Source organism: Pieris rapae, chromosome 9 (genome assembly GCF_905147795.1).
Source record: "Pieris rapae chromosome 9, ilPieRapa1.1, whole genome shotgun sequence".
NCBI classification, from domain to species: Eukaryota; Metazoa; Arthropoda; class Insecta; order Lepidoptera; family Pieridae; genus Pieris; species Pieris rapae.
Window position 1 is genome coordinate 5727947 of NC_059517.1, and position 18733 is coordinate 5746679.

Genomic DNA, 18733 nt, shown 5'->3' on the forward strand with positions numbered 1-18733 from the left:
CCAATCTGTGAATTAGTTAGGTGTTGATATTGAAAACCAAGAACTTAACAACCCTCACAGTACCCCTACCCCTGAAACAACATGAAAGAGTGAATATATTGTTCCGGATGTCTGTACCAAGATACCTAAGGTAACTGAACCTTACCGGTGGTAGCGGATTATAAAAGCTATTGGGTTTGCTCTTCAGGACTTATTTGTATTACTTGTCTGAACTTACCCTTTTGCCACTTTGATAAGATGTCATAATATAATAGTGAAATAATAAAGACGTCACTACTTTACAGGGTATACTACTACTTTATAAAGTAGTAGTATAGTAACAATATTGCTAAGCGCGGATTCTTATAGAAAGGTAAATAACAAATAATGATTCCATGTCTTTTTTTTTCAGAAAGTAAATAAATAGACCGAATGGCCTCTACATTGAAACCTTATTAAAATCAAACTCGTGTTTTATAGCGAAATATAGTAGATTGCCTTTCATTCGAGAAAAATAAACGCGAGTCAGCAATTTTGCTATTGTTCTATTTGCCTTTGTATCGAATAACAAATACTCCTAAATGTCGTTGACCGTAGCTCCATAAATTCTTTTTAAAATAATATAACTATTTATATGAAAAAAAAGTAGTTTAACTTATTATCCGATTATTAAAAGTATTGCTTAGAATAAAATTGCAACTCATTTGAATCATCAATCATTCAGATTCATCCAAACCAGATTGGTTCATGAACTGAGGAGCTTGAACATACCGAACAAATGTTTTCATATATTTAATTATTATAAGCGTTATTTACAATGTATAATTATTTCGCAAACAAAAATTGGTTTTACGAATTGCAATTTTATTCGAAATTATGGTATTGAAATTAAAGCCGAACTTACGAACTAAAAACGAGTTCAAACTTTAAAAACCCCTTTTCACATTTCAATTATGAGCTTTGTGTTGCAGATCTCTCGTTGCAAAAAAAAAGTATTCTTAAATAACTCTTAAATCGTAATAACAGAGAGAAGGCTTTTATGGTTTGATTAATGTAATACTCCGAGTGGAAGAAACCTTTAACAGTAGTGGAATTTGATCCGGTCAATCTAAGCGTGTTTTGAATACAAATAGTGAATTACGCTTACTTTCAAAATCGTGTCGAGAATTAACTTTTAATCCGTCGATCTGAATTCAGGGCAAGTTATTTTCGAATTAACTGTTACTTGTTTACTTCTTTTTTTGAACAATGTTAGTTTATATATCTTCAAAACTGTTACAATTATAAATACAAATTCATTGCGATCATTATGAAGTGGTTATGCGTTCAGCTGTTTTTATCGATAAACGCTGAACGATATGGTTTCATACATCGGGCGACTACATTAAAATCGAGTATATAAATAAATAAAAATAAATTAGTGGCGCTACAACTTAGGTCCTGGCCTCAGATTTCTGAATCTGTTTCATGATCATGTTTAAATATAATAGGCATGTAGGTGATCAGCCTGCAGTGCCTGATACACGTCGTCGACTTTTTTGGGTCTAAGACATGTCGGTTTTCTCACGATGTTTTCCTTCACCGTTCGAGCAAATGTTAAATGCGCACATAGAAAGAAAAGTCGGTTGGTGCACAGCCCGGGATCGAACCTACGACCTCAGGTATGAGAGTCGCACGCTGAAGCCACTAGGCAAACACTGCTTTAATATCGAGTATATAAAAAACTTTAAAATATATTAACTTAAAACTTAATAATGGTTGTTCCCCCGATTGGAATAGCTATTGTTTAAAGTGTTTAGTTTAAAGGCTGAAATTTAACAATTTATTATAAAAGTATGATAGAAAATATGCGCATAGTCATTCAAAGGTACCTTTGAGTTGGCATTTTTCTCACATATTATGTTATGCTACAGCGAGAAATTGTCACCTGGTTGAGAATTATATTTTTCAGACTTATTAATATTTTTTATTTTTGCATAAATTTTTAAAGTCCACAGGTATGAAATATATGTTATATACAATATGTTTTTATTAGAAAATTTTGCTATGCAATTTGTTATCAGTTCATACGCTGTAAAGGAAGATGCTATTTATAACATCTGCGAGCGAAAGAATGATAATAAGTTGATAAGAGATCATTGACCTACAATTCATTCGCTTATACAAAAGATTTTTTTAACCTATTAGAGCAAGTCATTTTTTTTTAATATTTTCTTATTACATTAAGATGTTTGTAGAATGACCAGTAAGGGTATTTCGAAAATATATTTTATACAATTAATACACATTTTTATGTTTGAGACATAAATAAACAAAAATTGTTCTGTACCAATATGAGACAAAATTTTAAATGCACCCTTTACAACAACCCCTGCCTTATCGATTACTAAAGCTGACACATGAAAATATAGTTATCTCTTTCTTTCATATTAAACATTCTTTGGCTATGATCACAGAGAAAATAGATCATCATCAGGCACAATTCGGCTTACATTGCTTCCTTACAGTGAATCGTTACTCGAGATTTTGTTTTTTATTAGTTCTAGCTTCGTTTCTTCTTCATTTGATATCTAAATATTACTGATTTATGAATTTCTTTAGTTTCTTAAAAAGTAACAGTAACCTATATACCGTACGTTGTTATCTTATGTACATAAAGATAAGCTTCTGTTTGTACTGCGTTATCACAGTAATTACATAGGAGATGACATTTTTATCTCAAAAAATCCCTTTTTAACATGGTTACAAGAATATTTTGTATTTAATTTTAGTTTTTACTCATGCTCAAAATCGTCCACGAGACTTTTGAATGCTTTACCATAAGATCCATACTCAATACAATGACTCGTATGTCAAAAATGTATTGGATTTGACATAAGGAAGTCATAAACTCAGGGCGTATGCCCGTTATGATTGTCATACAATTTTCATCATCACCTGATAGAAATGAAGTGTTCATCTAGTGATTTAAGAGGTCTGAAATTGTTTTAATGTTTTCACCTCTGGCCGGGGGCTTCCCAGCACCACCACTTTATCGAACCAGCTGCCCAATGAAGTATTTCCGAACCAATTAGACTAAGGGGCCTTCAAGAAAAGAGCGTAACAATACTTAAAAGGCCGGCAACGCAGTCGCGAGCCCTCTGTCATCGAGAGTGTCAATGGGCGGCGGTATTACTTAACATCAGGTGAGCCTCCTGCCCGTTTGCCCCCTGTTGTTTAAAAAAAAATGGGCGTTCGAATCTTCTGTATTAATTAAAAACGTCGTAAGGAAACGTGGCGTGTGTCTGGTTAAGATGCAAAGAGAAAATAATCACTTAAATAAGCAGTAATATCCTTTGCTCCATTGAAGGACTGCAAGATTTTAAACTCAAATATAAGTTATGTTTATAGGTGAAACTGTTGAAATTCAATCTTTCACTCTAAAATACATTTTGTAAAAATCACAACGTTAGAAGATAAAATCTTATAAATGTACGGTTAGGACTTGGTTTTAATTTGTCAGTATCTTACACACATTCACGGTAAATTAACATTAATGTAGTGTAAATAATTATATGGGAAGTCGGAAAGAAATGTCTTTTAATATCGTCTATGGAAAATAATTATATTGCCAACGTAGATAGATAGTGTACATTGTATTTTATAAAAATGAGAAAACATTTTTATTCTTTTATAAAGTCATTTTCATCAGATCTCTGCTGTCTTTGTTATAGACGAAACCTATAAGTTCCTAAGTAATCGTTGCTTTTGTAAACTATAATGTCTTACTTTGGACTTCCCGCAACTGCTCCATTCCTTTTTTTATGTTACAGGAGGCAGACGAGCAGGAGACTAACCCAATTTAAGTGACACTTATGGTGAGCCGCCTATGGACACTCGCACTGCCATAAGGCTCGCAAGCGCGGTGCCGGCCTTTTAAGAAGCGTTACGCTCTTTTCTTGAAGGACCCTAAGTCGAATTGGTTCGGAAATACTTCAGTGGGCAGCTGGTTCAGCATCGTGGTGGTGCGTGGCAGAAATTGCCTTAAGAATCGCTTAGTTGTGGAAATCCAGACGTGAAGGAGATACGGATGGTATTTTGTATTCTGCGTCTGATATTTTTATTATTGTGTCACCGGAAACCAAACCCACGACAACCAATTAATCACGGAGGTGGTAGAGCAAGTCTGTACAAATAATATTGCTATTTAATGTGGGCCTTCAAATCAGACAAAACTTAAATTTCAGACATAATCCATGATTTTTAATTCAAACATAGAATTTCTTTCAAAACAATTAGTCCCCGAAGTGCAAATATATATCGAATACTCAAAGTGTTCGAATAAACGTTATAAAACAGTTGAAGATGGTAAAAAAGGATTAACAAACAAAGTGAAAAGATTTATGTAGCTTCCAATCAATTAAACACGATACAAGAAAGATAAACTGTAACTGTCGTATTCATGATAAAGAGATTGTTGGGCGTGATTTACATATCAGATTTATCAAGTCCGGGTACAATGGCGATCTTATAGGAATGCGAATGAGGGATTTTCATATATTTATCTTAACGTATTGTATGAAATAATCTTTATAAAAAAATGATCTTTATATATATCATAATTTCATTATTAGTTCTAAAAATTAAATAGTGCGCGTCTCCTATATATTATAACTCAAAATAATAGGCCTTTTTTAATGAGATGGAAATGGGTATTTATTTCTTTGCATGTTGCCAAGATGAACCGAATCTTTGAGCTATCTTGATAAAGCATGCCTGATCTTGAGTAGGCTTTAAAGTATAATTTTGTAAGTAATTCTTCTAATAATGAAAAATAACAAATTTGAAACGTTTAGTCCCTATAACAGTACATTTAACGCTGGCAGCAATTCCTCGTTATATTGCGATACAAGACTCCAACTTAAATCTATCCATCTTTTATAAATTTTTAATTATTGTATTATTACTATGTTGGTTAAGCAAATTGTAAATACTGTATGTTTTTATGATCACTATTAAAAAAATCTATTAATTAATTGCATTGTTTCTGTTTGAAAATCTATTGACCCATACTGTAACTGAATGGGGTAGACGATGTTATGACACGATTTTGTTCTTCAAATGTTGACCTAATTTATGTTGCTAATTGGTAGTTTTAAAATTAAACATGAATCAAATGTTGTCGAAAATTGCAGTAGCCTTTTGAAAATTTTAAAAATGTTTCAGCATGAATCGTAATTTTGAAAATAAATATCTATGGATTTGATGAGCTACATTGCAAAGGATTTCTTATTTGCCTCTAAAAATGCCAGTGAAGCATACACGAAGTTATGGGGAATAGAAATTGCTCTAATTACTCAAATAATCTATAATTTTACAGCTCAATTTTCTCTTTTCGTATGATATATATACCGTATGCTCATTACAAAACTGATACTCCGATTTATTATTTATTTGGATGTTTAATTTGTTTGTTGAACCTAGTCTCGAGAATCAGCGTTTATTGAAGTCAAACTTCTTTTGGCTCGTTAGGAAAAATGATGAGAGTAAATTTTCTTTGTTAGTGTCGTTTTTACAAAAGTAGAATACGGCGAAAGATAAAATTTTGGAAAGATTTTATCTTATTAATCTAATAAGTATTATAACTTCTAACGTTATAATACTTATGTACAGATAATCTTTATTAATCTTTATTATATGTATATGTGAGAGAAGAAATAAAGATTACTTATGTACAGATATAAGTAGACTTTTTTTTAATGCAACAGCAATGTGCCTAAGACTTAAGACTTTAAAATGCGAAAGTCAGTATTGTGCAGACTGAGGAATACAACTTAAAAATATATTTCGAATCCCTTTAATTATTCTTGTACAATGGCATTCACCCTTTATTTTCTTGATCTAAACTTGAAAATAATTTTGTTCTACGATTTGTTTGTTCTCATCTCGTTATATGTACAGCGGTTCTCCAAACAAAAAAAAAAATAAACTATAAAATTTTAGGTATTAGAATAACTAGATTTTCAATTACGTATAATTGCCATTAATTGTCATGCAACTGAGGGCGCAGATAATTAAGAGTATTGATAAATCCGATTAATCTAACTTAGCTATCTTAATTAGTTGCAACATCGCAAACCTTGAAGAATGCTGTCACTTTATTAAGTTATTAAATTAAATCGGTTTTTTCAAGCGTTCCTAAATTTTGGTTCAAATATGACCGAAATATGCTGTAAATTATATGGCGTGAATTGATTTTAATTTTAAAATCCTAAGATCTGGAATACTATTTCGCTTGTCAAAGAATATTAAATTATGAAATAAAATATATTTTTCTTATATTGGACCTTATTATCTCTCGAGTTGTTTAACTTTCTATGAATATACGGAAAGTAATTGACAGCAAACTATTGTCATATAAATAATGAAAATCATTATTGAGATTTCCTTTAAGGAAAAATACATAGCTTAAATAAAGAGAGAAATCCTATAATAGTCAATTTTTAGCGTACGTATGTACTTATGGTAGTAAAAGGTTTTTATGGAAAACCAACTTTGGCGATTTTACACCGCAAATAAAAATATCACGATATACAAATATAAATTAGACGATATAAGCTAATAAGGCTATTGTTAAATTAAAATACGAAAATTTTAATTTTATGTATTTCTTTCTTACAGATAACTCCTAAACACCAATGTTTACATATTAATGAATATATTATTTAATTTAAATCTATTTAATAGAGAGGGAAATGAATTTTTATATTGGATTTAATAAGTACCGCATTGTCATGCGCAATGTATAAACAGCTGATCTCACCTTAGAAGGCACGGTGTCTGGCTGCATATAATAGAACATAAAAAACATCCAGGCAGCGCCCAGAAGAGAAAGGATTTTCAGGTTTCGCCTCATTTTTAACACAACACAAAAACACAAGAGAACAACGCGACGTGCGCGCGAACGCGCTTCGAGCGGGGTACTGAAGTTGTGCCTGCTCTGACATGCGCCGTATCAGTTTAAAAATGGAACTGCATGGGTGCATCATGATAAGAAATCCGACTAAAGGATGCTGCTGTAGCATTAATGTTACATATGCATGTTGGATTTCAACTTCGTAGCACACCCGCTACAAATATTAGAGCTACGTCGGACAGTAGAGTTTTGAAAAGTTACCACTTAAAACTTTATATAAAATTACGATTACTTTATAAAAAAAACATATACATGAATCTTAACATTTATTTTATTTGTAGTTATAAAATTAATATATAATTATAAAATACTATTTTTGTTATACAATTTTCAAAACAAAGCAAAAGCCAGTAATATTTTATGAATTATGAAAAATTTATCACAATCTTCTTATGTAAATTTGAAAACCCTGTCAAAGTTCCATCTCACGAAATTATTTAAAACTACCTTTAAAGGCGATAACCCTAATGCGCGACTTTTTGAGCAGTTCCTAAGTGATAACCTAGGTGGCGCTAAAATAAAGAAAATATATTTTTCTCTTGAATAAAAAAATACTGTGATAAATATAACACAATATTTTAATCTACTTCATTTATCGTTGTAAAAGTTAAATCTTATGAAATTATTTGAAACTAGCTTGAAAGACGATAACCATAATAAATAATCTTTTATTGTAGGAGTTCTTAATTGGCAATCTGGATGGAACTGCTAACTATATTAAAATATTAAAAATATAATTGTTATCGTCATTATTGCAATTATAATTACTGTTAATTATACCCTATTTCCCTTAATTTAAGTTGCATTTCAAATCAGTATTTATTTGTTTTTTTGTTTACTCACATAAATTTTAAGTCATTATTTCAATCACGCTTGCTCGTACGAAGAATGAAAATATCGTAAAGAAACCGGCATATTTTGGACCTACGGACATCCTTACTGAGAACCTATTAAGAAATAAAGATCATGAAATAGATACAAAAACACTGGGTTTTTTAATTATTACCAGCGTCCTGTTGTGGAAATATATCGTTATATTAAAGAGCTTTTTCTTTTAAGAACTTTGAAGTTGTATTTAGAAAACATATAAATAACAACCACGTCCCTTAACATATTCCATGATAATATTACATTGAAAGCATATTTGATAAGATACTTTGTTACCCTGGACAAGTCTTTTGGTCGTGTCTTTAGATGGGTTTTGTCCTCTCTATCTCTGCAGTTCATCGAGTTATGACGTCACACTGCAAGCCGACGAGCAGGCATGTCAGGATTACGTAAGTCAGGACCGTAGTATGAAAAGAATCCTGGTCTTGTCGTACCCCTACGAAAAAAATGGTTTCATTATAAATCGATAGATACATATACTATATCTGCTGTATGTTGCCATATAGTGTTTGATGCAGCCACTTCTTTTCACTTTCATTAAATTATATCAAATTGAAAAACTTGCATTTTAAATTATAATGGACATTTCAGGTTTGATGTAATTAATTATTTAAATTAATCAGTTAATTTTGTTTACTTTTAAGAGAGTGAATATTATACATATACGTACGTATGTGTATTTAATATTGTGTTTAATTTTTAAATTAAATATTCAGAATATTACATTAATTCCTAATCATAACTTAAGTTATATATTTTATAGTTATTCTATGGATTAAATTGACACTGTTTAAAAGCGTAGCCTTTAAAGAAACGTTCTTGTTTTGTTGACCCTAAGTTGAATTGGTTCTGAAATACATCGAGATGGATGGTGTGCGAAAAAAAGTCCATTAAAAAGCTCGATTTAGTAAATATGCAGTAAATCTACTGTATTACAGTATGTGTGGAAGAACTGGTCCATTTAGTTTTTGTAGCTTCAAAGTTCTCACTTCTCAGTCAGTGTTCAGTAATCAGTTCAGAGTTCGCGCGCTTTTCGTTCAGGGTAGACGTGCGTCCAAACTTTTGTTTGTGTTTACGTATTTCGATGTTTTCGCGGTATATTTTACAATGACTATTAAACTTATAAATTGATTTGTGTTGTAGTACAGTGCTACGCTGAGGCAAAGAATAAGGTAAATTTGTTTTTTCCATAATATAAATTTTGTTGTTTATGTTCATGTGGATTCGATTTATAAGTGGATTTGATTTGGATTAATAATTGGATTTTTCAATCATTGCTGTATCGATATAAGAAAATTGTAAAGAGAGAGAAAATTACTAAAATAGTTAATAGTGTCAGACAGATAAAATTAGACGTTGATATACAAACTATACTTGAATGTATTACATTAGTAAAAAGTAATATATCCGATCGTTTTATTAATCCAAAGACAAACGTATATAAAAGTTTTTAAAATTCCTTAAGGAAAATAATATCTTGTCATTATTAATTTACCATGACATTTAAGAATTAGCAAACTCTCTCATAACTTTTTCATTCGCATAATTTTCAACCAGCTCATACAAAATTCATCAATTATTTGTTCAAGACTCTAATGTTTAAAATTGAATCGCGATACAAAAATCAATCCCCCAACTTGTGTGTATTAGAGTCAGTTTAATGTGGGGTGAGTGCAAGTGACGGAGAGGGATATTACAGACCAAATACATTTTTAAATTCATAAAAACATTAAAATGAAAAGTTGACTTTGGGTGTATAACATTGTAGTTTTAAGTATAACAACTGAAATTATGGTAAACAATGCTTGAAATTATTTAATACCAACTAAAAACATTTTACATAAACATTACTATGATAAAAGGTGCTAAGATGTATTATTAATTAGTTAGGTATTATCTGTTAAATAGTTTAAGATATGGCTGTATATACTTATTTCAATTTTTATAATTCATTGTGGCTGAGTGATAGTTTCGGTTATTAATTAACCGAGTAACAATTTTGTTTATTAATTGAAACAATTGACAATAAATGTTTTAATAATATATATTTTTAATTAATTAATTAGCGATGTTCGTCTTGGGTGAATAGGCTGGGTATATATTTATTTTGATTGAAAATTAAAACCTCAGATACATAGGAACTTATTATTAAAAAGGAGCTACGTTTTCTACTCTTCTGTATTTGTTTAAATTTTTTTATTGAAAATGGTAAAATAACGTATATGTTCGTATAATAGGAAGTTTCTGAATTAGATTCTCAGATAAATAATTATTTTTTTAGGCTAATAGTAAACTGTATAGCTTTATGACACGAGACACGGGACAAGACGGACGAGAAACAAAATAATATTTTTCTTACATAATATAAATACTAAACCAAGTTCATTTATTTCTTTGTGACACTAATAAGGCTGGGCCATAACTTACACATTTTAGACTAAACACTTATTAAAGAAATAAAATTGGACAAAGAATTTGAACAAATGCTTGCTTTCATTCTTTTAATGAACAAACCTAATTTAATACGTCTTAAAAAAATAGAGGTCTCTGTACGATATTACTCTATGATAAACAATGCTTGTTAGAAAAATCCATAGACAAAATATTCATTACCCTCTCTTAATACACCAGTGAAAATTGTTGACCTTGAATCTCCAAATGCGGGGGTTATCAAATATGCATATAATGCTATGTTTTTTACGCGGCTTTACCCACGTGATGGAACGCAACCTAAGAGCTTAAAGACAGTGTGTTTGAGGACCAGAAGGTTCACCTACTATTAAGAAAAAGAAAATGATAGCGAAACAGATACAGAAATCTGAGGATGAGACCTAATTTAATGTAACGTATTTGGTTTTGGATCCTCAGATGAGATAATTTTATGTAATTCCTCAGCTTGCGTAAATCGATGTTTCCGCGGCGAGTGCTTACGAGTAACTCAAAAAATATTCTTAATTCACAGTGACATTCGTTTGTTGCATATGACTTGTAGATAACGTCTAAACAATATCATGTGAGCAATGCATAATGAAGTTAAACTTTCAAAAATTTTGGTTTTTAGATGAGAAGAAAATGAGAATGATGAGAACGAATGTAATTTTATTTTTTAAGTTTAGTGTTTATTATTATTTTTTATCAAAAATGCAATTATTAAAGTTTTTTAATAATTAATAATATCTATTTTAGACTTTTTTTCTATCTAAATGTAGTATAAGTGTTTTCTTTTAAACATTTTTTATGACAACATTTTTAAGTTATACATTCGTACATTAAATTTAAAACAAAAGCATGGTATGTGTTGACAAGACTCGTTAATTAAATATTATGTAGCCTTTGATGTCATTCAGCCACTTAGATCTGTAAGCGTTGGAAGAGGTCGTCTTAAAAAAATATTCTCCGTTTTAAGAGCAGTGGGTGTCAACTTTGGTACATACAGTATATAGCAGGAATTGAAGGTTATGTGTATAATCTATATGATAGTCCGAGATCTCTATTCTTACCAATCATAACAGATTTTTAAAACCTGTGTAAGGACAAAGACATTAAAAAATTACAATCGATCCTAACTTAAGACAAATAAGTAATTTAAATCTAATCAAATTTACATATAAGGATATTTGACATGAGAAAGTGTCCAATGACACTACTTAAATTCTCTAATAAAAGGAAGATACGCAATTCTTGTGTTCTTTTCTTCACTTAGTGTGTAGCACTTAATATTTACGTAATAATTCTAATTCAATACAAATAAAAATAAAATTAAGGATTTATAACGAAATGTTCAAACATGAAGGTGATCACCCACGCATCACATTGTCTCATCAAAGCACCCTACATAAAAAGAAAAGTTAAACTTATTTCATGAGATGCACAGACAAAAAACAAAGTACGTACAGAATGTTGATATAAAAATCAGGTATAAATATTAAAAGGTAAATTTCAGTTTTAAATTTTAATGAATGGAATTAAATTGGCAATACTTATATAACGTAAAAAATAAGGCTGTAATATTATGATACAGATGGGAAGGTAAATACGTAGTCCTACGTACGAAGTTAAATTGATTTTTATTATAATCAAGAATATTTAAATGCTTCTTACATAAGCGGTTAGAAACGAAAGTTATATTTTGTGATTAAATTTTTATGCAAAAAAGATAGGTTGTGGTATTATTTCAAAATCTAACTTACATACGCTAAGATAATTATCTTCTAAATATAAAGTTTATTTTACTATTTATTTTATTTGTCAAAAACTTAAGAAAGTTTTAGATGTTTTATGTACAGCTTAGGTTAAAATATACCGATATATGTATTAACAAAGTTAAAACGTAAAATAGGACTTTGTTCCGCTGAATGAATTAAAAATTCTGAGATAATTACAAACAAAATTAATTTGCTCACGCGACAATGCCTTCTAAAGCTAATTGGTAATAATTAGCTTTTAAAAAACGAGGATCAGACAATTAACTAGCGTCTGCCACGGCTTTGTTTTGATAGGAATGAAGTGAAACCTCATTTATTGGCTTTATCTTTTTAATATTACATATTATTATTTTATTTCTTCTAGGCATAGAGTTCCATGTTTTTCTGATCTTAAAAATCCGTCATATCTTCCACAATATTTTTATGTATTTAAAAGTTCAAGAGAGCGGCATATAGTAATTGAAAGTAATAGCATTTTGTGGTTTATTTTAGAAGAATTTGATATTAAATATAAAAATAATAAATGATAACACTGAAATAAAAGCTTTTTAATTTCATGTAAACACCATCTTTACATGTTATGAAGATCATGATGGTTGCAGGCACATATTTTTTTTTGTAAAAAATAACTAAACCTTGGCGATTTAAAAGAATGACGGATACTTATTGACATTCTTCTTTTTTAGCGTAAGTATACATTCAACAAAAGTGTACGTTATGTTATGTTATTGATTTTGGTTATAGTCTGGTGTAAAGAACTCTAATGTTGCGCTAATATCCATTAAAGAAGTTTCTTTAAATTGGTTGGTTTGTTTTATAAATACATTGAAATCTTTCATATCAAAATATATTTGTCTTATCTAGGCATTTTAAGGTCTATGACTCCACAGACTACATCGGGAGCGAATCGAATTGCCTAGAACGAATTAGTTTGCAGGAAAGCTGTTTCTTCGCGCTGTAAAATAGTTTGGTCGTAAAACGTATGTGGTCCTTCGTAAGTTACTTAAAAATAGAAGAAGGTGGTCTACAATATTTCCGATGATATATATTTTAATGGCTTTTTGAAAATCGTAAAATCATTTTTATAATTCCTATTTAATAATTACTAAGTACAGAAGTTCTGTTTTTTTAACAGATTAAAAAGACGTGCGTATGCAAAAATTAGAAAACATCAATGCCAGAAGCTTGAGGTATGTGAAAAGGGTCACAATATCTCGTTGATCATCTCTCTTTTTAGAGGTCAGCAACAGTACATAATACCGTAGTTTTTTTTTCTACGGAACGGATCGAACACAAACACAACGCAAACGTACCTTGTCCAAAAAAGGTAAAAATCTGTCATTTCTACGTCAGCAAACGGTGTTTCGTCTGTCATTGATTCCTTTACACGTCCACAATGGAGCCCATTGAATTGTCTCAACAATGCCCGCGCAGTGTTTACACTGTGGAATTTTCCCGCGCGACAGCTTGAAAACGGAACGCAAACGTTTTGCGTCAAATGAAACTTTTTTGAACGCGTCTGTAAAAAGGTTTTACTATTTATTTAGAATTCACGTTTCAAATTTTGAAAAACGAATGAATTCGTATTCATTTCTCGCACTAATTAAGCAGCTTATTCGTTTTTAACTGATATGTTATACACATATTATAATATCAACATGTATTCTATTTTATTTTAAATTGTAACCATGAGTGATGAATTCCTAAAGTATTTATATTATGACATGAACATAACACAAAATTACACGCAATGCATAAGTAATCAAATGTAATACTTATTAATTAATTCATAATGAATGCAAATCCAATATGAACGTATCTTTAGCACACGCTAACCCGTCAAATACTGACGTAAGCCGTCGTCGCCACACTTGTAAAAAAGTACCCCTCTAACTAAACAATGGCCCAAAATTGCGTTCGATCAATATATTGAATTTTTTATAGGTTATTTGGCCCCGATTGTTAAATTAGAAGGTTGAAAGAGCTTAAGGGTTGATTTTAAATGTAAATTGAATTTTTACTTTTGTTGTCCGGGAATGTTATTGGAGTTCTTATTATGTGTTAATGAAACTTTATTATTACATACTTTTTATTAGTTTATAGGAACAATGTTATATATAATAATGTATATTAAACAACTTCTTGTACAAAAAATTAATACTAGTAAAATACTATATTATTGAGAATCAAGTTATTCGTATCAATTTTTTATAAGAAGCTAATAGATTAACTATATATTAGCTTCTGATAATACTAATATTAAGTGAAGATTATTAGATTATTAGCATTTACCATATTAAATGAAGTTTGGCCATATTGGATTAGATGACCAACGAAAAAAAAATGTTTTTGACGAGTCGAGTGCCCCATTCCGACTACAGCTTTATCTATCTAGAATGTTTATTTGTTTAACACTACTAAAAGAAAACAATGAATAAGACACGGTAATAAACTATTCTCATCGTATTTTTTATATTCATACCTTGTAGACACATCGATATAATTTTATATTTTGTTCACATAAGCGCCGATAAAACTATCGACAAAACTTTTAAATAAATTTCACGTTTAATATTTTATGTAAAAATGAAAATTGTAATTACATTAAGGGTCACGACTCTTGTTGAAACCGTTTACGTAGCGAAGTACATTCGCAAGCTATTGTGTGCGCATTCGAGGGTTAAATATTTTGTTAAAACCAGCTCAAAAGCGGCCGAGTGAAAATTTTATTTTTTAAAGTGTTGTAAGTGTTCGCGTGTTCGGTTTTATATTTTTATTGTTTGTGCTAGACATTAATATGTAAGTGTTAAATAAATATTATTATTAAGTAAAGTGCTTTTTAAAGATTTAAGTTTGCGTCTGGTAATACCCGTGACTTCGGAGTTCGTGCTTTCCTTAATAAGTATCGCAATACAACGATGAAATACTGTATTCCGATATTTATTTTAAAATATCTTAAATAAAAAGGGAAAAAACTTCTTAATTTGTCTTCGTTTTCTCCTTATCCGTTCATAAATATTCATACTATATATAATGTTTTATATAGGTTTAACAGATACTTTGAATTACGACATTCTCAGTTTAAATTATTAACGCTAAATGGTAAACAAAAAAAGTATATGATATAATGCTGGGTAACAAAGAATATAAGATAAAAAAGTACATACTTTGAACCAAATTTGCCAAGCCCTTAAACGAAACAAAGAATATCGTTCATAACACTATCATTAATTTTTATTTGATAACATATTATGATAATATGATATGTATGATATTTGATTTGAAGAATTGTCTAATTGATATGGCTAATAATGTAAAATTCCTGTTAAGACAAATTTGCACGCTATTATCCGTGGTAGACTATGCAAACTTACGATTGTGCCACCACATATTTTTGATCCATATTCTTGCAATAAATTATTATTATAAAGATGTATCTTCCGTTAAAAATCTTTAGTGAATGTAATGCCGTTGCACGCTGGTGGTTCTTGTTACTTGCTTGTTTATTTCTTATTTTAGCCCTTCTTTTACTAATACACGAAAATGTTTAAAAATAAATGCGCTCTGATTCCTAAAATTGCCAGCCTTTTGCACTATTTTAACAAAAATACTCCTGTCTCTTTCCCTCAAATTGCTTTAAGGTCATAATGAAATGAGTCAATAGTAATGTATGTAATTTGACCGATTTAGATAAATTACTAAAGTCGTGATTTAATTATTATTATACTGGCTTCGAAATTTGATTCTTTTCCAATTAAGTTCGCGATACCAGCGTCAATTACGCCTGATAAATAGCTTTATAAGTCTATATAAAACAAATATGTACTAGACTACTTGTCATTTTAATTAGCACGGTTCGTTATATCAATCAAAACTACGACGTATTCCTAGTTATTAGCACATGCGATAAAAATGTACAATTCAATTAATTTGCTACCCGTCAGCGGATAGGGTTGTCACTTTTAATTAATGGTTAATAAATCTTCTTTTTCTAATTAATACACTTTTTTTGTATATAACTTAGGGCAAACAAGTAGAAGGCTCACCGCATGTTAAGCGATGCCATGAATACTATCATTGTTTTTTTTTTGGGAGCTGCGAACCCACCCCTGACTTTTGCTTATCAGGGACCTTGTTTTGCTTTATTTATTTGTTCATTAATTCATTTATTTACAATTTTCTTTATTTATTATAATTATTATTAACACTATCATTGTTAGAACGCTATCAAGTGCATTGCGAGACTTTTAAGAATTGCGCTTCGGAAAAACCTAAAGTCAAAGTAAACATTGACTTAATGTCCCCTAAAATAAACCCTAGATGGGTCAGAGGTGAGGTCCCCCACAGTGAGTATCCATCGCATTCGATCTAGCCTCGTATTCTACATCGCTCCGAGTCTTTGCGGCTCTTCTTATCTGCAACTGTACGGTGCCAGGTTTGGTCGGGACGGCTAAGCTTTGTGTGTTCCAATCAAGCGCCTGCTTAGCAATATGTTTGGGGTTCCTTCAGAGTGTTTGGCATATCCATTTCTATTTGTATCGCTGGTCGACCTTAAGCTTTACTTCACTCATTTGTAATTAATTATAGTACGTTCATGAAGCAAGAGATCTATTTTACTATTGATAATACTATAAGTTTTTTGAACGACGATAGAAGATACGTATGTTGTAGTTTCTGTATTCTTTGTGCAATGCACCAGCCCTGAGTGCTGCTAATAATTATAGAGCGCAGTATGCTTGTAAGCTTTGTAGCTATTAAAAAATGCGAACCATAAACGAATTTCAACCTTAAATTCAGGGCATTCAGTTGAGTTTGAATTCAATAAAACTTTTGAGTTTTTTAAGCAGATTAACAGCACGTTTATTGACGTTCCGTAGAGCTATTACATCGACTAGCAAATAAATGCCAAAAGAAAAATGCTTTATGTTTTTCAAATTAAAAATTATAATTAGCAAAGTTGAGAAAGTTTTCGGTGAAACCTTCAGTCAAATATGCTTTTCATATTTTGAAAAAGTTTTAAATTATCCTTGCATTACGCTTACTAAAAACGTAAAAAGTAATAAATATATGATAAAGTAATTAAATATTTTTTATTAGCCACAATCCTTATATTTGTCATTAATCATCATCAAGGCGCTTATAGCCTCGGGCCGAGTTAAGCAAGAACCTTCATAGTTCTGAAGATATGAAGAAGTGTATATGTGTGCTGTGCTTTTAAATGCGGTGCAGTAATTAGTGATTTCCAAGACTTGGAGGTCCTGCCTAACACCATGCAGCCTTTGCACTAAGGTCGTGGCATTCATCTTCATAATCACTACACGGCACAATAATATACAATTTTCATTTCTTTGATAATAAAACAATTAAAACAATTGAAAATCGAATTGATAAAACTTTACTATGTAAACGCATAGTAAAGCTTTATCAATAAAAACTAGCGACTATATTTAATTTTTGTTTGTTTACGTCACAATGAAAATAAAAACAAGTAACATAAATTATTATTAGGGAAGGGACGGGCGGCCTTATAGCTAACAACTGATACTTCCAGGAAACACTACTACGGAAAATAAATATATTAAATTACAAGTAATATTTAAAAAATATTCTTCATCTCAAACATACTATAGAAATATAATCTTTCGTTATTTGCTATATAGTTTATAGACTAGTCCATTGTTATAAATTATATAGCATATGCACTACATCTATTGAAAACACAATGGATCTGCTGCTCTCCAGACACTGTAATTGTTATCCTTAGAACTCACGTTGGTCTCGGCAACGTGTAACGTATCAAACGAAACGTTTATCTACAATCGTCTTTGATTCCGCATCTGTATATCATTTGGATTTCACTCCAACTGCATCAATCGAACGGTATGTAAACATGGTTAGGGCTGTCACGACATTAAAATATTTTTTTTAGGAAGTTTTTGCCACGCACCACCACTTTGTGGAACCACCTGCTCACTGAGGTATTTCTGAACCAATTCGACTTAGGGTCAAAGAAAAGAGCGTACCAATTCTTAAAAGGCCGGCAACGCACTTGCGAGCCCTCTGGCATTGAGAGTATCGATGGGCGGCGGTATCACTTAACATCAGGTGAGCCTGCCCGTTTGGGGGCAAAAATATTTTTCTATAAAAAAAAACTATTCACTGAAGGGTCACATGGGTTTGAAACGCAATTAAGATGCTTTTGAAGTTACGGATGATTAATCAGAATTAATTAAGCTTAACGGAATAACAATTTGTATAGGTTGTATATTAATATTATTATATTCTGTATTATTTTTAAGTTTTATTGAATGTTTTTTTTAAACAAATAGCTTACCATGAGGCGTTCGTGATTTCGTGATAGCAGCTTATATATACATCTCGCAAATATATTTGAATCACACAATGGTACATACAAATTATGATAATGCTTTGAAGTGCGTGCTTGACGGCGTCTACACGACACACACAGATTTAACAACATGCAAAATGAATTGTATCTGGGTAAGCAAAAGCTACATGTGATCTAGGAACTCGGAAAGTCTATTGCCTTTCCAACGTATCACGTTTGAGAATATTGCCTAAGCGAGAAAAAAGTCTGCATAGAAAAAAGTTTTATTGTCAAAAACGCTTTAATAATAATAAAGTTCACCTTAGAGAGATTTCTACTAAAATATATTTTTAAAATTCTATAAACATCTATTTGAAA

The 18733-nt window shown here is 30.6% G+C and overlaps 1 protein-coding gene across 2 annotated transcripts in view; it reads right to left on the reverse strand.

Annotated features, from left to right (window-relative positions):
• LOC110996277 (polypeptide N-acetylgalactosaminyltransferase 2) overlaps nt 1–6964 on the reverse strand; it is a 39662-nt gene extending 32698 nt beyond the window's left edge. For both annotated transcript variants that reach the window (XR_006750409.1, XM_022263872.2), the window contains exon 1: nt 6782–6964. Coding sequence is in view for 1 of the 2 variants with exons in the window: in XM_022263872.2 (XP_022119564.1) it covers nt 6782–6874 (93 nt within the window). In the remaining variant the exon portion in view is untranslated. The remainder of the gene's footprint in view (nt 1–6781) is intronic.
• Nucleotides 6965–18733: the final 11769 nt, after the last annotated feature.